Below are 18,636 nucleotides of genomic sequence, written 5' to 3'. Positions count from 1 at the left end.
CGTCATTCAGGGCAGTTAATAAAGCTGCATACAAACATGGTCTCTTTTTTGTTTTCTTGAGTGAGGCAGCTCCAAGATGCAGGTGTTTCAGCCTAGCTCAGTGCTTTCTGCAATGGTTGGGCAAGGCAAGCCAGCAGAAAATACGTAGCGTTGCACCGTGATTGGCTCAGTGTTCTGTCACTCATGGGGACACTAGGTCACTGCCAAGTCTAAGGGTAGAGCTCTAAAATTCTAGCCCCTTGGGTGCTGCCATAGAATTACATTAGAAGTGCCCATCCAAGAAGGCTCAAGGTCATTGGCCACAGATAAAATAACAAGTAAATCACGTTATCTCCACAGTATCTAAAAAGCTTGGACACACCTATTCATTCAAGGGTTTTAATTTATTTGTACTATTTTCTATATTGTAGAATAATAGTGAAGACATCAAAACTATGAAATAACACATATGGAATCATGTAGTAACCAAAAAGTGTTAAACAAATCAAAATATTTTATACCTGAGATTCTTCAAAGTAGCCAACCTTTGCCTTGATGGCAGCTTTGCACACTCTTGGCATGGTCTATACTCATCTCACTACAATACTCTTAAGAAGTATTGCAGTGAGATGAGTAGTAATACCTCATTAGAACTAAAAAGCACTTTCAGAACGAGTGGATAGTGTTTTCAACATTTGAGTGTGTTTTAATGTCACCCAGTTTGTCTCACCTTTTTGATTTACACGACCCTACTGAAACCGAGTGTAAACTCTTCCTCTCTCTGGTTCAGGAGGACACCGTACGTCCACCGTTTCAGAATGAATCTGAAGGATGGAGGCTTCAGGTGAGTCACTCTGTATTATTCTGAGAACATGAATCAATAGGATTTCAAAAGTATTCATTTAAAAACATGGAAAATAAACTCTTACTCCTCCCTACACACACGCGCCATTACCTCCCATGTTATAGCAGTCCGTGCAAGGACTTGTTTGTCAGCGTTATGAGCTGTGCATTTGTGAAAGTAACTGCACTTCATTAACAATCAACAAGTACACAAAGTAGCAGCCCATAATGCAACACAATACAGCAAACATAACAGCCTCCAAATCACCAAGTCCACGTCTGCAGATAGTCCCTGCTGACAGCATGCCCCCGACCATACACCCCCTGAACAAAACACAGCTGAGAGACGAGTCTGTGGAGTGGTAGGTCGTCCCACACACACACACACACACACACACACACACACACAGTGCTTGTAATATAGTTAACAATTTTATTTTTTCCTACAGAGATGGGACGATTTGTTTGTGTGTGTGTGTATATATATGCATGCATTTATTTGAGCCTTTGAGATGCTTTTGTTGTTTACAAAAGTGCACGTTTGTGGTTCCAGATGGAGGAACGCTTTGAAGTGTGTGTGTCGTAATTTGGTGGGTACTAATATTTGTCCTCTTTCACATGAGATTTAGAAATGTGTTTTTGTGTGGTTTTTTTCCAAATCCCACTCCCTGAAAGGATTGGATAGGTATTAACTAAAGGGTAACGACTGCATCTTGCCCTGTGATAGGTTAAGGGGATCCTCATTACAGATTGGCACACAAGCCTAGGGGTTAATGATGGTGGGGTTTAAGCAGGTAGCCTAGCGGTTTTTAGTGTTGGGCCAGTAACAGAGGTTGCTAGTTTGAATCCCCGAGCCGACAAGGTGAAACATCTATGGATGTGCCCTTGAGCAAAGCACTTAACCCTTATGGCTCCAGGGTTACCGTTCATAATGGCTGGCTGAGATCCTTGATAAAATCCTGCTCCAGTGCACTCAGAACCTCAGACTGGGGCAAAGGTTTACCTTCCAACAGGACAACGTCCCTAAGCACACAGCCAAAACAAAGCAGGATTGGCTTTGGGACAAGTCTGTGAATGTCCTTGTGTCCCAGCCAGAGCCCGGACTTGAACTCGATTGAACATCTCTGGAGAGACCTGAAAATAGCTGTGCAGCAACGCTCCCCATCCAACTTGACAGAGCTTGAGAGGATATGCAGAGAGGAATGCAAGAAACTCAAATACAGGTGTGCCAAGCTTGTAGCGTCATACCCCAAAAGACTTGAGGCTGTAACCGCTGGAAAAGGTACTGAGTAAAGGTTCTAAATACTTATGTAAATGTCATCGTTTTTCTTTATACAAATGCAAAAATGTCTTATTCCTTCTCACTTCAGGCCAAATTTCTCACTCCTCCCTAATCCACAGCTGTCCTACCTTACCAGTGACTGAAACCAGACTGTTGCCCTTTGCCTCCCTCCATAGGACCCACTGATTAACTTTCCATTCACCTAGTTCTTATCCGCCATTTACCCAAACACATACATTCATTATACATGTAAATTCATCAATAATTTATAGTAGGTAATATGAATAAGTATATTTCAAGCTAGAATCCAACATATCTGACCAAGGAAACTGCTTGTGTAACGGTGTGATTAAATTGTAAAATTCCTGCATAAAATTGGTATTATGCCACTTCCTGGTGGATTAGTGGGTTTACATTCTCTAATACACTCAGTGATAAAAGTATGGGATTCTGGGTAATCCACAGCAAATTTATGGAGAATTGCTGTGGGTGAGTTGAAAATTGAATGGTCCCGGGATAGAAATGTATAAAGTTGACATTACATCAAAAAAAATCCACATTTTACATTAGCAATTGATGTTATTAGTAACTAATGCTGTTGGTTTGGCGTCAGATATGTTATTTGCCAATGTGGGTTTTATGCTAGCTAATGTTCCCTCTTTGAAGTTGGTAGCTAACTGGAGAATGCATCTTCTTTAGGAATGCTGTTATATCCTGTCTACTACTCATCATTCATCCATACTGTGTGTGTCCCATGATCGCAGCTTTGGAAATAAAATAACTATCCATCCATTACTCCTTCCTGTGTTGACTCACAGACTTGACGGATGGGACCAGGAAGGTCACACTTGCCCTACACACTCTCCTTGTCCTACTTGTAGATCGGAAAGGACTGTATAGGTATTAACAAATGATAATGACTGCATCTTGACCTCTGATAGGCTAAGGGGATCCTTCTTACTGATCGGCCTAGGGGCTAATGTTGACGGGGCTTTAAAACAGCCTAACCAAACAGCCGTCTGATCCCGCAAGCTTCACGCTGGTATTTACGAGGCTACTTTAAAAACAGGCCATCTTGTCTAACTGGCCATATTGACAGGTGTTTCCTCAGCTTCCTCCACCACTGTGATCTCCTCAACACATTTGGACGGCAGGGCCTGAGGGACAAACGGTGGAAACCAGAAGGAGGAGAAGTTTTGTTAGCTCCACAAAGAGAGAGGATATGTTAGTTTACAAAAGTAAACATGACTGTTATTGCTCTGTGCGTGTGTTTATTCACCTGAAGTAGGTCGTCTCTCTCCAAGAGGTGTTTAATCTTCAGTGGGGGACCAGGGATGGGGGGAAACAGACGGTCCCTGAACACACACACCACAGGGAATCAGACAACTAATACCATAGCGTTATATCATTACATTTAAACCGTATACTGTTTTCATATTGTTCTTGCCAGTTACTGTTCAATCACAAAGGCAATTTTCTTCCCCCTTCTGTTGTTTTCTAAGAATAAACGGATGTTTTTCACCTCTTGTTGGAAGGAAGTTCTGTTTCACAGTGAAAATGTGTGCGGTCTGTAGACAGATGCTTAAATCTAACACCTCTGCCCTTATTCTATTAATACGTTGTTGTCTTCTCTCTATCTTTCTCTGGGTGTCGATTTTTTGTAACTGTTTTGTTTCTCTCTGGTCCCTCCCATTCTCTCTGTTTCCTTCTCTCTTTCTCAGTCGCTCTCTGTTTCTCTCTGCTGCTCTGTCGCTCTCAGTCGCTCTCTGTTTCTCTCTGCTGCTCTGTCGCTCTCTGTTTCTCTCTGCTGCTCTGTCGCTCTCTGTTTCTCTCTGCTGCTCTGTCGCTCTCTGTTTCTCTCTGCTGCTCTGTCGCTCTCTGTTTCTCTCTGCTGCTCTGTCGCTCTCTGTTTCTCTCTGCTGCTCTGTCGCTCTCTGTTTCTCTCTGCTGCTCTGTCGCTCTCTGTTTCTCTCTGCTGCTCTGTCGCTCTCAGTCGCTCTCTGTTTCTCTCTGCTGCTCTGTCGCTCTCTGTTTCTCTCTGCTGCTCTGTCGCTCTCTGTTTCTCTCTGCTGCTCTGTCGATCTCAGTCGCTCTCTGTTTCTCTCTACTGCTCTGTCGCTCTCTGTCGCTGTCTGCTGCTGCTCCGCTTCTCTCTGCTCTCTTTCTCAGTCGCTCTCTTTCTCAGTCGCTCTCTTTCTCAGTCGCTCTCTTTCTCAGTCGCTCTCTTTCTCAGTCGCTCTCTTTCTCAGTCGCTCTGTCTCTGTCTGCTGCTGTCTGCTCCGCTTCTCTCTGCTCTCTTTCTCAGTCGCTCTCTTTCTCAGTCGCTGTCTGCTGCTGTCTGCTGCTGCTCCGCTTCTCTCTGCTCTCTTTCTCAGTCGCTCTCTTTCTCAGTCGCTCTCTTTCTCAGTCGCTCTGTCGCTCTCTGTCGCTCTCTGCTGCTGCTCCGCTTCTCTCTGCTCTCTTTCTCAGTCGCTCTCTTTCTCAGTCGCTCTCTTTCTCAGTCGCTCTCTTTCTCAGTCGCCTCTTTCTCAGTTGCTCTCTTTCTCAGTTGCTCGCTCTGCTCTCTCTCGTTGGAAGGAAGTTCAGTGTCACTGTGAAAGACAGAAGCTAAAATCTAACACTTCTGCACCTACTCTATTAATATGTTGTCTTAATGTCAGTGTCTCTGCTCTTTCTCAGTGTCAGTGTCTCTGCGTCTCTTGGCTCTCTCTCTGCCTCCGCGTCTCTTGGCTCTCTCCCTGAGTCTCTTGGCTCTCTCCCTGAGTCTCTTGGCTCTCTCCCTGAGTCTCTTGGCTCTCTCCCTGAGTCTCTTGGCTCTCTCCCTGAGTCTCTTGGCTCTCTCCCTGAGTCTCTTTGCTCTCTCTCTGAGTCTCTTTGCTCTCTCTTTGAGTCTCTTTGCTCTCTCTCTGTGTCTCTTTGCTCTCTCTCTGTGTCTCTTTGCTCTCTCTCTGTGTCTCTTTGCTCTCTCTCTGTGTCTCTTTGCTCTCTCTCTGTGTCTCTTTGTCTATTTACTCTGTGTGTCTTTGCTCTCTCAGTGTCTGTGTCTCTTTGCTCTCTCAGTGTCTCCTCCCTCCCCATGAACCCAACAGAATAAATACCTCTGGAGTCTGATCAGCAGCAGCAGAGCCAGGAGGATCATGGGTATCCCCAGAGTGATGCCAACAACCGCAGGAGTGTTCAGCTGATTGTGTGATTCAGACGGGGCCACCGCTGCACACACACACAGCAGTGTAAACATAAACAGACAGAAAAGACTGCTAAATCAAATGTAAAAATACATTCAAAAAAAGATTAGAGGTCGACCGATTCATTAATTAGGGTCGATTTCAAGTTTTCATAATAAATCGGTAATCTGCATTTTTGGACGCCGATTATGGCAAATTACATTGCAATCCACGAGGAGACTGCGTGGCAGGCTGTGACCACCTGTTACACGCGTGCAGCAAGGAGCCAGGGTAAGTTGCTGGCTAACATTAAACTTATCTTATAAAAAAACAATCAATCTTAACATAGTCACTAGTTAACTAGTTGATGATATTACTAGTTTAACGAGCTTGTCCAGCGTTGCACATAATCAATACGGTGCCTGTTTATCATCGAATCACAGCCTACTTCGCCAAAAGGGTGATGATTTAAAAGAGCATTCGTGAAAAAAAGCACACTCTTTGCACCAATGTACCTAACCATAAGAAAGGATGTTTAAAATCAATACACAAGTATATATTTTTAAACCTGCATATTTAGTTCAAATAAATTGATGTTAGCAGGCAATATTAACTAGGGAAACTGTGTCACTTCTCTTGCGTTCCAGGGCAAGCAGAGTCGGGTAACAGTTTTGGCCGCCTGGCTCATTGCGAACTGTGTGAAGACCATTTCTTCCGAACAGAGACCGTAATTAATTTGCCAGAATTTTACGTAATTATGTCATAACATTGACGGTTGTACAATGTAACAGCAATATTTAGACTGATGGATGCCACCCGTTCAATAAAATACGGAACGGTTCCGTATTTCACTGAAAGAATAAACGTTTTGTTTTTCGAAATGATAGTTTCCGGATTTGACCATATTAATGACCTAAGGCTCGTACTTCTGTGTGTTATTATATTATAATTAAGTATATGATTTGATATTTGATAGAGCAGTCTGACTGAGCGGTGGTAGGCAGCAGCAGGCTCGTAAGCATTCATTCAAACAGCACTTTACTGCGTTTGCCAGCAGCTCTTCGCAATGCTTGAAGCACAGCACTGTTTATGACTTCAAGCATATCAACCTCTGAGATTAGGCTGGCAATACTATAGTGCCTTTAAGAACATCCAATAGTCAAAGGTATATGAAATACAAATGGTATAGAGAGAAATAGTCCTATAATTCCTATAATAACTACAACCTAAAACTTCTTACCTGGGAATATTGAAGACTCATGTTAAAAGGAACCACCAGCTTTCATATGTTCTCATGTTCTGAGCAAGGAACTTAAACGTTAGCTTTTTTTACATGGCACATATTGCACTTTTACTTTCTTCTCCAACACTTTGTTTTTGCATTATTTAAACCAAATTGAACATTTCATTATTTCTTTGAGACTAAATTGATTTTATTTATGTATTATATTAAGTTTAAATAAAAGTTAATTCAGTATTGTTAGAATTGTCATTATTACAAATATATATAAAAATGGTCCGATTTAATCGGTCTGGGCTTTTTTTTTGGTCCTCCAATAATCGGTATCGGCGTTGAAAAATCATAATCGGTCGACCTCTAATCCAGATGTCATTATAATATCGATGACTGCGGACTCACGGATGGTGTTGCTCCAGCTGCTCCAGTGTTCAGATCCTCTGCAGTTACTATTCTTCCTCACCCTCATCTTCACGTCGTACCGTTGTGTGTGGTCCAGGTTGGTCTTAGTGAATGTCAGTCCCTCTGTTAAGCTCCTCACCTTTCAAGACACACATACAAATAGCCTCTTAATAAAAACAGGGCCACCACTGAACACAAGACAAGTTAAGACAACTCCTCTGGTATACTCATCTATTTATTTTTTTACTTAACACTTTTCTTAATACTTTAAGGGCTTGTAAGTAAGCTTTTCACTGTAAGGTCTAAACCTTTCGCATTCGGCCCATGTGACAAATACAATTTGATTTGATAGTATTACCAGGTCATTGATCTGGAGCTGGTAGTGGAAGCATCTGGGTGTGGTGTTGGACGGAAGATCCCACTGCACCAGCAGACCCTCCTCTCTGACCCAGGCAGTGATGTTGGGGGGCGGGCGCAGTACTTCAATATCTATGGTGTCCATTTTATTGGTGTAGATGCAGCACACGCCGGGGCGTGACACTTTGAAAGTCAGACTCAAAGAGGTGACGCCGTCACCCACACTCCCCTGGCAGCCAGCAGACACGCCTCGAACCACACCGCCAGGCCATCCCTGGCCTCCCATGACCTCAGAGACACAGTCCACACTGGAGATACTCTCATTGTTCCTACACACACTGATATTCACACACACACACACCAGCACTTATAACAGACACCTTAATTAAAGGTGGGTGTCATGTACTAAAATTAGATTACATTTTTATTATACTGTAAAATGGTAATTGCACAGTAATAACCAATAAATTGACAAGTTCTACTATCACAATTGTTGCTAAGCCTTTCATTTTCTATGTATCTTGGATATTGTGCGAGGGGCTTACGAGACAGAGGCAGAGGATTGGCTGTCATTAAGGAGACCATCGAATTTCCAGGAGCAGTTGAGTTGATTGGTTGGGTAGATAAGACAGCGGGCCACTCCACCTAGAGTTACAGACAGGGTTTCAGCGAGTGTGCATGCGTGTGTGAGTGTGTGTTTGGGTCTTTGTGCATTTTGTGTTACTGGGTGATAGGTTGCAGGGGTGAATGCTGGTGTCAATGTCAGTGTCTTCATAGTCCTCGCTGTCTTCATCGTCGTCGCTCTGAACCAGCTGCATAACACCATGAGAATCCCTCTGGTACACTCTCTGGCGCACCGGGGACAGAAAAAGAAAGATATTGTAAATCTAAAATGGTTTGAGACAGGGCCATTAGAGACCACAGACTATCATAGTGATCTTACTTCACTGTAATCCGTCTCGTCATCCTGGCAGGGGTATAAGGGAGGCAGTTCTTGGATCTGGTCAGGTTCTAGGCTCTGGTGTGTGTGTCTAGCAGGGCTTCGGGTCACATCCAGCCTTGTAGTAACTGTCCCCGCAGTCAACCCTTCTGTGCTCTCAGAGAAACTTGTTTCAGTCGTTTGAGTTACTGTCAGACAGACAGAGACAGAAATAGAGCTCAGTAAGGTCGCACACTATAGGGTAACAGTTTTGGGGAAGCTACTCTGAAATCATAGTTACTCATAGTTATTCATAGTTACAATTACTTCACACTAGAAGTTAAGCTACATTAAAGATGCCCTTAGGAACTGACTGTACAAAACATAGACATGACAGACTGACCAGGTGAATCTGGGTGAAAGCTTGTTACTTGTTAAATCCACTTCAAATCAGTGTAGATGAAGGGGATGAGATAGGTTAAAGAAGGATTTTAGGAAGGTGTTCTTAATGTTTTGTAGTTTAATTAAGTAAAACTACATTGAAAAAGCAGTTCACTACATCCAAGCTACTTTGGGAGAAAAAAATGATCATATCTAAATCTGAAATGTCATAGACTACAAATTACAAAAACACCTCACTCTGGGGTCAGGTGTTAAATGTTTAATGCTGCCATTTATCTTAGCTCAATATCAAATCATTTCTGGGTAACAATTAAGTACTTCAATTTAATTGAAAGCAATCACTGTAGTCAAAAATAAACGAAAATAGCTTCTTAGCGAAGAGCCATTTCACAAGCAATAATTTTGCCAAGAGTGTCTGGGAGTGGTCTGAGTGGGGAGGGGAAAACTGAAAACTAGGAGAGAGGTTTGGAACTCTTTCTTATTGGTCTATCAAACTAATTGAATGCATGTTGATGTCACCAGACAGGCCAAAACTCCATCCCACCAAAACAGGGACAAATTTCAGGCGGTCTTTTCAAATAGCTCTTAAATGAAAAGGATATCATAATTTTCACAATTTCACAGTCTTTTTTCATCCTCATGGTGTGGAAATATATGTCAAACACAGGAAAATCCCATTTGACTGCACTCGATCTTTAACTAAATGTGTAATTTGACCGATTATTAATAAAGACAAAAGCTGTTTCAAGTGAGAAATAGGCCGTTCTGAACCTGAAAAGGAAATTAAATTCTTGCCTATATCACACACATCTTCTCTTTTTGCAAAAAAATAAATAAAAATGTGTAGTTCCAATAGTTAGCTACTCCACTATATGGATTTGAATTGATTGGAATTCAACTTCCACCATGCTACTGCAAAATGTAGTTTAATTACTAGTTGACTTAAATGTAGTTCGCTACTCCCCAACACTGCAGGGTAAACGCATGTAAGGATGATACACACACATTCACACACCTTTCTCTGCTCTCCCAAGGGAATGCAGCACCACAGCACAGACCCAGAGGACCACCAGATATAGCCCCATTGCAAACCTGGGGGGGCAAACACAGATATCACACCATGATAAAAACCTAACTACTTCAGCAGGGATGAAAATAGCCCATATTAATACATGTAGCCTTTGAGATTATGTTAATGTAAATCAATAATTTGCTAACATCAGATAACATTTATATTAGACATTTATGAGAGTGAATTAGATAATTCATTTGATGATACAGCAGTAGCAATACAAGGAAGTAACATCTACAGAAGAGACAGAAATGCTTATGAGGGAGGTGTTGCTGTATATATATATTCAGAGCCATATCCCTGTAATGCTTTACTAAGATCGTATGTCAAGTGTTATTGAAGTGTTGTGGTTGCTGGTTCATTTGGCACATCTAAAGCCTTTTCTTTCAGGGTGTTGCTATAGGCCACTAAGTGCTAACAGTCAGTATCTAAATCATGTCTGAAATGCTTGATAGTGTATGTGATGTGAACAGAGAGGTCTACTTTCTTGGGGACCTGAATATTGACTGGTTTTCATCAAGCTGTCCGAGGAAGCTTCTTACTGTAACCAGTGCCTGTAATCTGGTTCAGGTTATTAATCAACCTACCCAGGGTGTTTACAAACACTACAGGAACAAGATCATCCACATGTATCGATCACATTTTTACTAATGCTGTAGAGCTTTGTTCTAAAGCTGTATCCACCCATTGGATGCAGTGATCACAATATAGTGGCTATATCCAGGAAAGCCAAAGTTCCAACAGCTGGGCCTAAAATAGTGTATAAGAGATCATACAAAAGATTCTGCTGTGATTTACATTGATGATGTTAATATTTTTTGGTCTGATCCACTTGATGAATTTATGAAATTGTTTCTTCCAGTTATTGATAAACATGCACCTGTTAAGAAACTGACTGTTAGAACTGTTAAGGCTCCATGGATTGATGAGGAATTGAAAAACTGTATGGTTGAAAGAGATGGGGCAACAGGAGTGGTTAATAAGTCTGGCTGTACATCTGACTGGCTGACTTACTGCAAATGGAGAACTCAAAAAGAAGAAACTGTATTATGAAGACAAGATCAATGATATAAAGAATAATGGAAACATTTAATTTAAAGTACTCAAGTTATGGGCAAAAAGACAAATTCAATTCTTTCATCAAATCAGATGGCTTATTCATCACAAAACCATTTGAGGTTGCCAATTATTTGAATGATTGTTCAGCGATGTCATTTACAAAATAGCCCCCAACACTCTACTCAGCAAACTGGATGTAGTCTATCACAGTGCCATCCGTTTTATCACCAAAGCCCCATATACTACCCACCACTGCGACCTGTATGCTCTCGTTGGCTGGCCCTCACTACATATCTGTCGCCAAACCCACTCAAACAAACTAATCTAAGTCTTTGCTAGGTAAAGCCCCGCCTTATCTCAGCTCACTGGTCACCATAGCAACACCCACCTGTTGCACGCGCTCCAGCAGGTATAATGCACTGGTCATCCCCAAAGCCAACACTTCCCTTGGCCGCCTTTCCTTCCAGTTCTCTGCTGCCAATGACTGGAACGAATTTCAAAAATCTCTGAAGCTGTAGTCTTATATCTCCCTCTCTAACTTTAAGCATCAGCCAATCTGTAAATAGCACACCCGACTACCTCATCCCCATATTATTATTGCACATCATCAATTGCACATTCTGTCACTCCAGTATTAATGCTAAATTGTAATTATTTCCACCTCTAGGGCCTATGTATTGCCTACCTCCCTACTCTTTTTGTCGCACTGCTTGACTTTATCTTGATCAGGTCCCAGTTGTAAATGAGAACTTCTTCTCAACTGGCCTACCTGGTTAAATAATGGTGAAATAAAAAACGTATTTAAAAAATTGTATTTGGTACAAATGATTCGTTAAATTCAAGACCTCAGCTAAATCTGGTAATGAATGGTGTGGCTGTTGAACAAGTTGAGACTAAATTACTTGGCGCTACCTTAGATTGTAAACTGTCATGGTCAAAACATATAGATTCAATGGTTGTAAAGATGGGGAGAGGTCTGACCATAATAAAGAGATGCTCTGCTTTTTTGACACCACACTCCAAAAAGCAAGATCTGCAGGCTCTAGTTTAGTCTAATCTTGATTATTGTCCAGTCGTGTGGTCCAGTGCTGCAAGGAAAGACCTAGTTAAGCTGCAGCTGGCCCAGAACAGAGCAGCACATTTTGCTCTTCATTGTAATCACAGGGCTGATATAAATACTACGCATGCCATTCTCTCTTGGCTCAGAGACTGACTGCCTCACTTATTTTTTATAAGAAACAATGTGTTTCCAAAATAGTTTGCATAAGTCAACTTACACACAGCTCTGACACACTTATCCCACCAGGGGTCTTTTCACAGTTCCCAAATCCAGAACAAATTCAAGAAAGCGTATAGTATTATATAGAGCCCTTATTGCATGGAACTTCCTTCCATCCATCCATCTCATATTGCTCAAATAAACAGTAAACCTGGTTTCAAAAAACAGATAAAGCAACAGCTCGGGGCACAACGACTCTCCCCCATTTTACCAAGATAGTTTGTGTGTATGTACTGATATCTAGGCTACGTGTGCCTTTTTAAAAATGTATGTAGACTGTATGTTACAGTCCTTGAGCAGTTCTTGTCTATTGATGTTCTGTATCATGTAATTCTGTATTATGTTTCATGTGGACCCCAGGAAGAGTAGCTAGTCAATCACGGACTACAGGAAGAAATCTTTGAGGACAATACAGTGCCACTGACACGGCCTGCAACGAAAACATGCGGTCTCTCCTTCACTGCAGCCGAGGTGAGTAAGACATTTAAACGTGTTAACCCTCGCAAGGCTGCAGGCCCAGACGGCATCCCCAGCCGCGCCCTCAGAGCATGCGCAGACCAGCTGGCCGGTGTGTTTACGGACATATTCAATCAATCCCTATACCAGTCTGCTGTTCCCACATGCTTCAAGAGGGCCACCATTGTTCCCGTTCCCAAGAAAGCTAAGGTAACTGAGCTAAACGACTACCGCCCCGTAGCACTCACTTCCGTCATCATGAAGTGCTTTGAGAGACTAGTCAAGGACCATATCACCTCCACCCTACCTGACACCCTAGACCCACTCCAATTTGCTTACCGCCCAAATAGGTCCACAGACGATGCAATCTCAACCACACTGCACACTGCCCTAACCCATCTGGACAAGAGGAATACCTATGTGAGAATGCTGTTCATTGACTACAGCTCGGCATTCAACACCATAGTACCCTCCAAGCTCGTCATCAAGCTCGAGACCCTGGGTCTCGACCCCGCCCTGTGCAACTGGGTACTGGACTTCCTGACGGGCCGCCCCCAGGTGGTGAGGGTAGGCAACAACATCTCCTCCCCGCTGATCCTCAACACTGGGGCCCCACAAGGGTGCGTTCTGAGCCCTCTCCTGTACTCCCTGTTCACCCACGACTGCGTGGCCACGCACGCCTCCAACTCAATCATCAAGTTTGCGGACGACACAACAGTGGTAGGCTTGATTACCAACAACGACGAGACGGCCTACAGGGAGGAGGTGAGGGCCCTCGGAGTGTGGTGTCAGGAAAATAACCTCACACTCAACGTCAACAAAACTAAGGAGATGATTGTGGACTTCAGGAAACAGCAGAGGGAACACCCCCTATCCACATCGATGGAACAGTAGTGGAGAGGGTAGCAAGTTTTAAGTTCCTCGGCATACACATCACAGACAAACTGAATTGGTCCACTCACACAGACAGCATTGTGAAGAAGGCGCAGCAGCGCCTCTTCAACCTCAGGAGGCTGAAGAAATTCGGCTTGTCACCAAAAGCACTCACAAACTTCTACAGATGCACAATCGAGAGCATCCTGGCGGGCTGTATCACCGCCTGGTACGGCAACTGCTCCGCCCTCAACCGTAAGGCTCTCCAGAGGGTAGTGAGGTCTGCACAACGCATCACCGGGGGCAAACTATCTGCCCTCCAGGACACCTACACCACCCGATGTCACAGGAAGGCCATAAAGATCATCAAGGACATCAACCACCCGAGCCACTGCCTGTTCACCCCGCTATCATCCAGAAGGCGAGGTCAGTACAGGTGCATCAAAGCTGGGACCAAGAGACTGAAAAACAGCTTCTATCTCAAGGCCATTAGACTGTTAAACAGCCACCACTAACATTGAGTGGCTGCTGCCAACACACTGACACTGACTCAACTCCAGCCACTTTAATAATGGGAATTGATGGGAAATGATGTAAATATATCACTAGCCACTTTAAACAATGCTACCTTATATAATGTTACTTACCCTACATTATTCATCTCATATGCATACGTATATACTGTACTCTATATCATCGACTGTATCCTTATGTAATACATGTATCACTAGCCACTTTAACTATGCCACTTTGTTTACATACTCATCTCATATGTATATACTGTACTCGATACCATCTACTCTATCTTGCCTATGCTGCTCTGTACCATTACTCATTCATATATCCTTATGTACATATTCTTTATCCCCTTACACTGTGTACAAGACAGTAGTTTTGGAATTGTTAGTTAGATTACTTGTTGGTTATTACTGCATTGTCGGAACTAGAAGCACAAGCATTTCGCTACACTCGCATTAACATCTGCTAACCATGTGTATGTGACAAATAAAATTTGATTTGATTTGATTTGATTTGCTGCTTTTGCAACAGCTAATGGGGATCCTAATCAAATAAAATAAAAACTCAAGGCACATCAGAACTTCAACATTCAGAGGGCCACACATGTTTGACTTATTTCTACCAGGTTTAAGAGTGTCGCCTGGAGTTTTTCTTTAATCATGTCATTCCATGGGCTTTATAGCTTCTGGTAGAGGCTTCTCTCAGGTATAGATCTAAGACACCGGTGCCCCCTGTATATAGCCCCGCTGTTGTTATTTACTGCTGCTCTTTAATTTATTTTCTTTCTTAAAACTGCATTGTTGGTTAAGGGCTTGTAAGTAAGCATTTCATTGTAAGGATTGACTGTTGTATTCGGCACATGTAACAAATAAAATTAGATTTTGGAGACCAGCTTAACTACATGAAATCCTTCCCCTTTCCAGTACAAACCAGACTGACTTTGGAACAGCATCTAAGGGAAACTTGATGATATACACTCATGGGTTTTAGACAGTTGAGAAACACAAAACACTAAATTGCCCCCTTAACATTGGACATATCAAAAGCTCAAAACAGCACAAGACATGTTAGGCTTAAGTGTTAATAACATAGAGAGGTTAGAATGATGGTCTCATATCAAGATAAAAGTAAAATACCGTTGTGTTTCACCGAGTATCTTCATTGGTCTGGTCTTGATGCCGTTTAGTGTCAGCAGAAAGAGTGTTGGCACACACACTGACTCCCTCTGGAGGGAAATGTGACATTACTCATTACTAGAAAGTTGATAGACAGGAAACTACATCCAGTGGTGTATTAAGTAGAAATATTTTGAAGTACGACTTCAGTAGTTTTTTGTGGCATCTGTACTTAACTATTTATATTTTTGACAACTTTTACTTCACTACATTCCTAAAGAAAATAATGTGTTTTCTACTGCATAAAAAAAGTACTTATTACATTTTGAATGCTTAGCAGGACAGGAAAATGGACTAAGTCACACATTTAATTAAAGAGAAAATCCCTGGTCATCCCTACTGCATCTGATCTGGTGGACTCATTAAACACAAATGCTTTGTTTGTAAATGATGTCTGAGTGTGCCCCTGGCTATCCGTAAATGTTTATATTGTGCGTCTGGTTTGCTTAATAAAAGGAATTTGAAATTATTTATACTTTTGTTACTTAAGTATATTAAAAACAAAAGTAACAATCAGTATCTGGTGTGGCCACCAGCTGCATTAAGTACTGCAGTGCATCTCCTCCTCATGGACTGCACCAGGGGCTAGCCCTCCGATCCAACAGGTCCCAGACGTGCTCAATGGGATTGAGATCTGGGCTCTTCGCTGGCCATGACCAGAACACTGACATTCTTGTCTTGCAGGAAATCATGCACAGAATGAGCAGTATGGCTGGTGGCATTGTCATGCTGGAGGGTCTTGTCAAGATGAGCCTGCAGGAAGGGTACCACATGAGGGAGGAGGATGTCTTCCCTGTAACGCACAGCTTTGAGATTGCCTGCAATGACAACAAGCTCAATCCGATGATGCTGTGACACACCGCCCCAGACCATGATGGACCCTCCACCTCCAAAATCGATCCCGCTCCAGAGTACAGGCCTCAGTGTAACGCTCATTCCTTCAACGATAAATGCAAATTCGACCATCACCCCTGGTGAGACAAAACCGCGACTCGTCAGTGAAGAGCACTTTTTGCCAGTCCTGTCTGGTCCAGCAACAGTGGGTTTGTGCCCATAGGCGATGTTGTTGCCGGTAATGTCTGGTGAGGGCCTGCCTTACAACAGGCCTACAAGCCCTCAGTCCAGCCTCTCTCAGCCAATTGCGGACAGTCTGAGCACTGATGGAGGGATTGTGCGTTCCTGTTGTAACTCAGTCAGTTGCTGATGCCATCCTGTACCTGTCCTGCAGGTGTGATGTTTGGATGTACCGATCCTGTGCAGGTGTTGTTACACGTGGTCTGCCACTGCGAGGACGATCAGCTGTCCGTCCTGTCTCCCTGAGGCACTGTCTTAGGCGTCTTACAGTACAAACATTGCAATTTATTGCCCTGGCCACATCTGCAGTCCTCATGCCTCCTTGCAGCATGCCTAAGGCACTTTCACGCAGATGAGCAAGGACCATGGGCATCTTTCTTTTGGTGTTTATCAGAGTCAGTATTAAGGCCTCTTTAGTGTCCTAAGTTTTCATAACTGTGACCTTAATTGCCTACCGTTTGTAAGCTGTTACAAGCTGTTCCACAGGTGCATGATCATTAATTGTTTATGGTTAATCAAACAAGCATGGGAAACAGTGTTTAAACCCTTTACAATGAAGATCTGTGAAGTTATTTGGATATTTACGAATTATCTTTGAAAGACAGAGTCCTGAAAGAGGGACGTTTCTTTTTTTCCCTGAGTTTATATATATATATGTATGTATGTGTATATATAAATATATATATATATTTACCCCAAAAATATATGGGGGATTGGAAATTATGCAGAAAATTACATTAATGGAAGCTTCAATCTATCCGCAATATTAAATCTGATCCACCCCCCCACCAAAAAAAAAAATATATATAAAAAATAATATTAACAAAAATAAGAAGACACAGTGGGAAATTCAATGCAACATATGTCTGGTGAAGTCCACTAAGCATTTTGCATGTAATCAAATCAAATTTGTTGAGCAGATGTTATTGCGGGTGTAGTGAAATGCTTGTGCTTCTAGCTCCAAAAGTGTAGTAGTATCTAACAAGTAATATCTAACAATTTAACAACAATACACACAATACACACAAATCTAAAGTCAAGGAATGGAATTAAGAATATATAAATATTTGGACGAGCAATGTCAGAGCGGCATAGACTAAGATGCAGTAGAATAAAATAGAATACAGTATATACACATATGAGATGAGTAATGCAAAATATGTAAACATTATTAAAGTGACTAGTGTTCCATTAATAAAGTGGCCAGTGATTTCAAGTCTTTCCACCAGGGAAACTATATGGCAGCAGCTTCTAATGTGCTAGTGATGAGTATTTAACAGTATGGTGGCCTTGAGATTGAAGCTATTTTTCAGTCTCTCGGTCCCAGCTTTGATGCACCTGTACTGACCTTGCCTTCTGGATGATAGCGGGGTGAACAGGCAGTGGCTCTGGTGGTTGTTGTCCTTGATGATCTTTTTGGCCTTCCTGTGACATCGGTTCCTGGAGGGCAGGTAGTTTGCCCCCGGTGATGTGTTGAGCAGACCGCACCACCCTCTGGAGAGCCCTGTGGTTGCGGGTGGTGCAGTTGTCGTACCAGGCGGTGATACAGCCCAACAGGATGCTCTCAATTGTGCATCTGTAAAAGTTTGTGAGGGTTTTAAGGTGCCTAGCTAATTTGTTCAGCCTTCTGAGGTTGAATAGGCGCTGTTGTGCCTTCTTCACCACACTGTTTGTGTGGGTGGACCATTTCAGTTTGTCAGTGATGTGTATGCAGAGGAACTTGAAGCTTTACACCTTCTCCACTGCGGTCCCGTCGATGTGGATGGGGGGTGCTCCCTCTGCTGTTTCCTGAAGTCCACGTTCAGCTCCTTTGTTTTGTTGACGTTGAGTGAGAGGTTATTTTCCTGGCACCACACTCCCTGGGCCCTCACCTACTAGGCTCTCTCGTCATTGTTGGTAATCAGGCCTACTACTTGACTACTTGACTAAACTTGACAAACAGTTACATGACCTACAGCATAGTCAAGCAAGTTATGCTTCCGATATTTTCAACAGGGTACTACTGGAAAGCTCACGGCACATTGGTAATAGTCTCAAGCTAGTCTCATCTGCCTCTGTCATCTCAGTGAACCTGATGAAAATCAGTTAACATGGTGACCATCAATGTTTTTCATTGTTTTTCACCATGTTAACTGTATAATCTTTTTTTTTTAACTATGCAAAATCCTTGGAAACATAAGTTGAAGGTGGGGAAGCCTATGGGCTTTTGAATACTTCCAAGCAGTCAAAAAACGGTACCTTCGATTGAATGTGTAAAAGGACAATTCCCTGACCGGGAATCGAACCCGGGCCGCGGCGGTGAGAGCGCCGAATCCTAACCACTAGACCACCAGGGAAACTATACTTCCAATTCCAACAAGTGACATGACATATATTACACGACGTAAACATAATGTCCGATTGGTTAGTTGAGCTAGCTAACTTAAAGTACTCACACTTGGCTTTTACGAGGGAAGAGGGGAGCACACGGTGAGCAAATCACTCTGCAGTAGCGGTGTGAGGGTAAAATCACTGGGGAAGCCAATCCATAAAAAAAAGCGAGTT

The 18,636-nt window shown here is 42.7% G+C and overlaps 1 protein-coding gene and 1 non-coding gene across 2 annotated transcripts; both read right to left on the bottom strand.

Annotated features, from left to right (window-relative positions):
• Nucleotides 1-364: 364 nt before the first annotated feature.
• LOC139377063 (uncharacterized) lies at nucleotides 365-17,983 on the bottom strand. The gene is made up of 12 exons (XM_071120111.1): nucleotides 17,964-17,983; nucleotides 17,441-17,668; nucleotides 14,980-15,066; nucleotides 9,601-9,677; nucleotides 8,208-8,392; nucleotides 7,989-8,112; nucleotides 7,810-7,909; nucleotides 7,266-7,602; nucleotides 6,908-7,046; nucleotides 5,203-5,314; nucleotides 3,384-3,459; nucleotides 365-3,261 (listed from the first exon to the last, which is right to left on the bottom strand). The coding sequence occupies exons 1-12, from the start codon at nucleotides 17,981-17,983 to the stop codon at nucleotides 3,184-3,186; spliced, it is 1,563 nt and encodes a 520-aa protein (XP_070976212.1). The 3' UTR covers nucleotides 365-3,183.
• Nucleotides 17,984-18,356: 373 nt separating this feature from the next.
• trnae-cuc (transfer RNA glutamic acid (anticodon CUC)) lies at nucleotides 18,357-18,428 on the bottom strand. Its single transcript has one exon. It is a non-coding gene; the product is annotated as a tRNA-Glu (tRNA).
• Nucleotides 18,429-18,636: the final 208 nt, after the last annotated feature.

The sequence above is a fragment of the Oncorhynchus clarkii genome, chromosome 20, assembly GCF_045791955.1.
Source record: "Oncorhynchus clarkii lewisi isolate Uvic-CL-2024 chromosome 20, UVic_Ocla_1.0, whole genome shotgun sequence".
NCBI lineage: Eukaryota > Metazoa > Chordata > Actinopteri > Salmoniformes > Salmonidae > Oncorhynchus > Oncorhynchus clarkii.
Note: the sequence above shows the minus strand (reverse complement) of the source record. Positions and strands in the feature narration are given on the sequence as shown.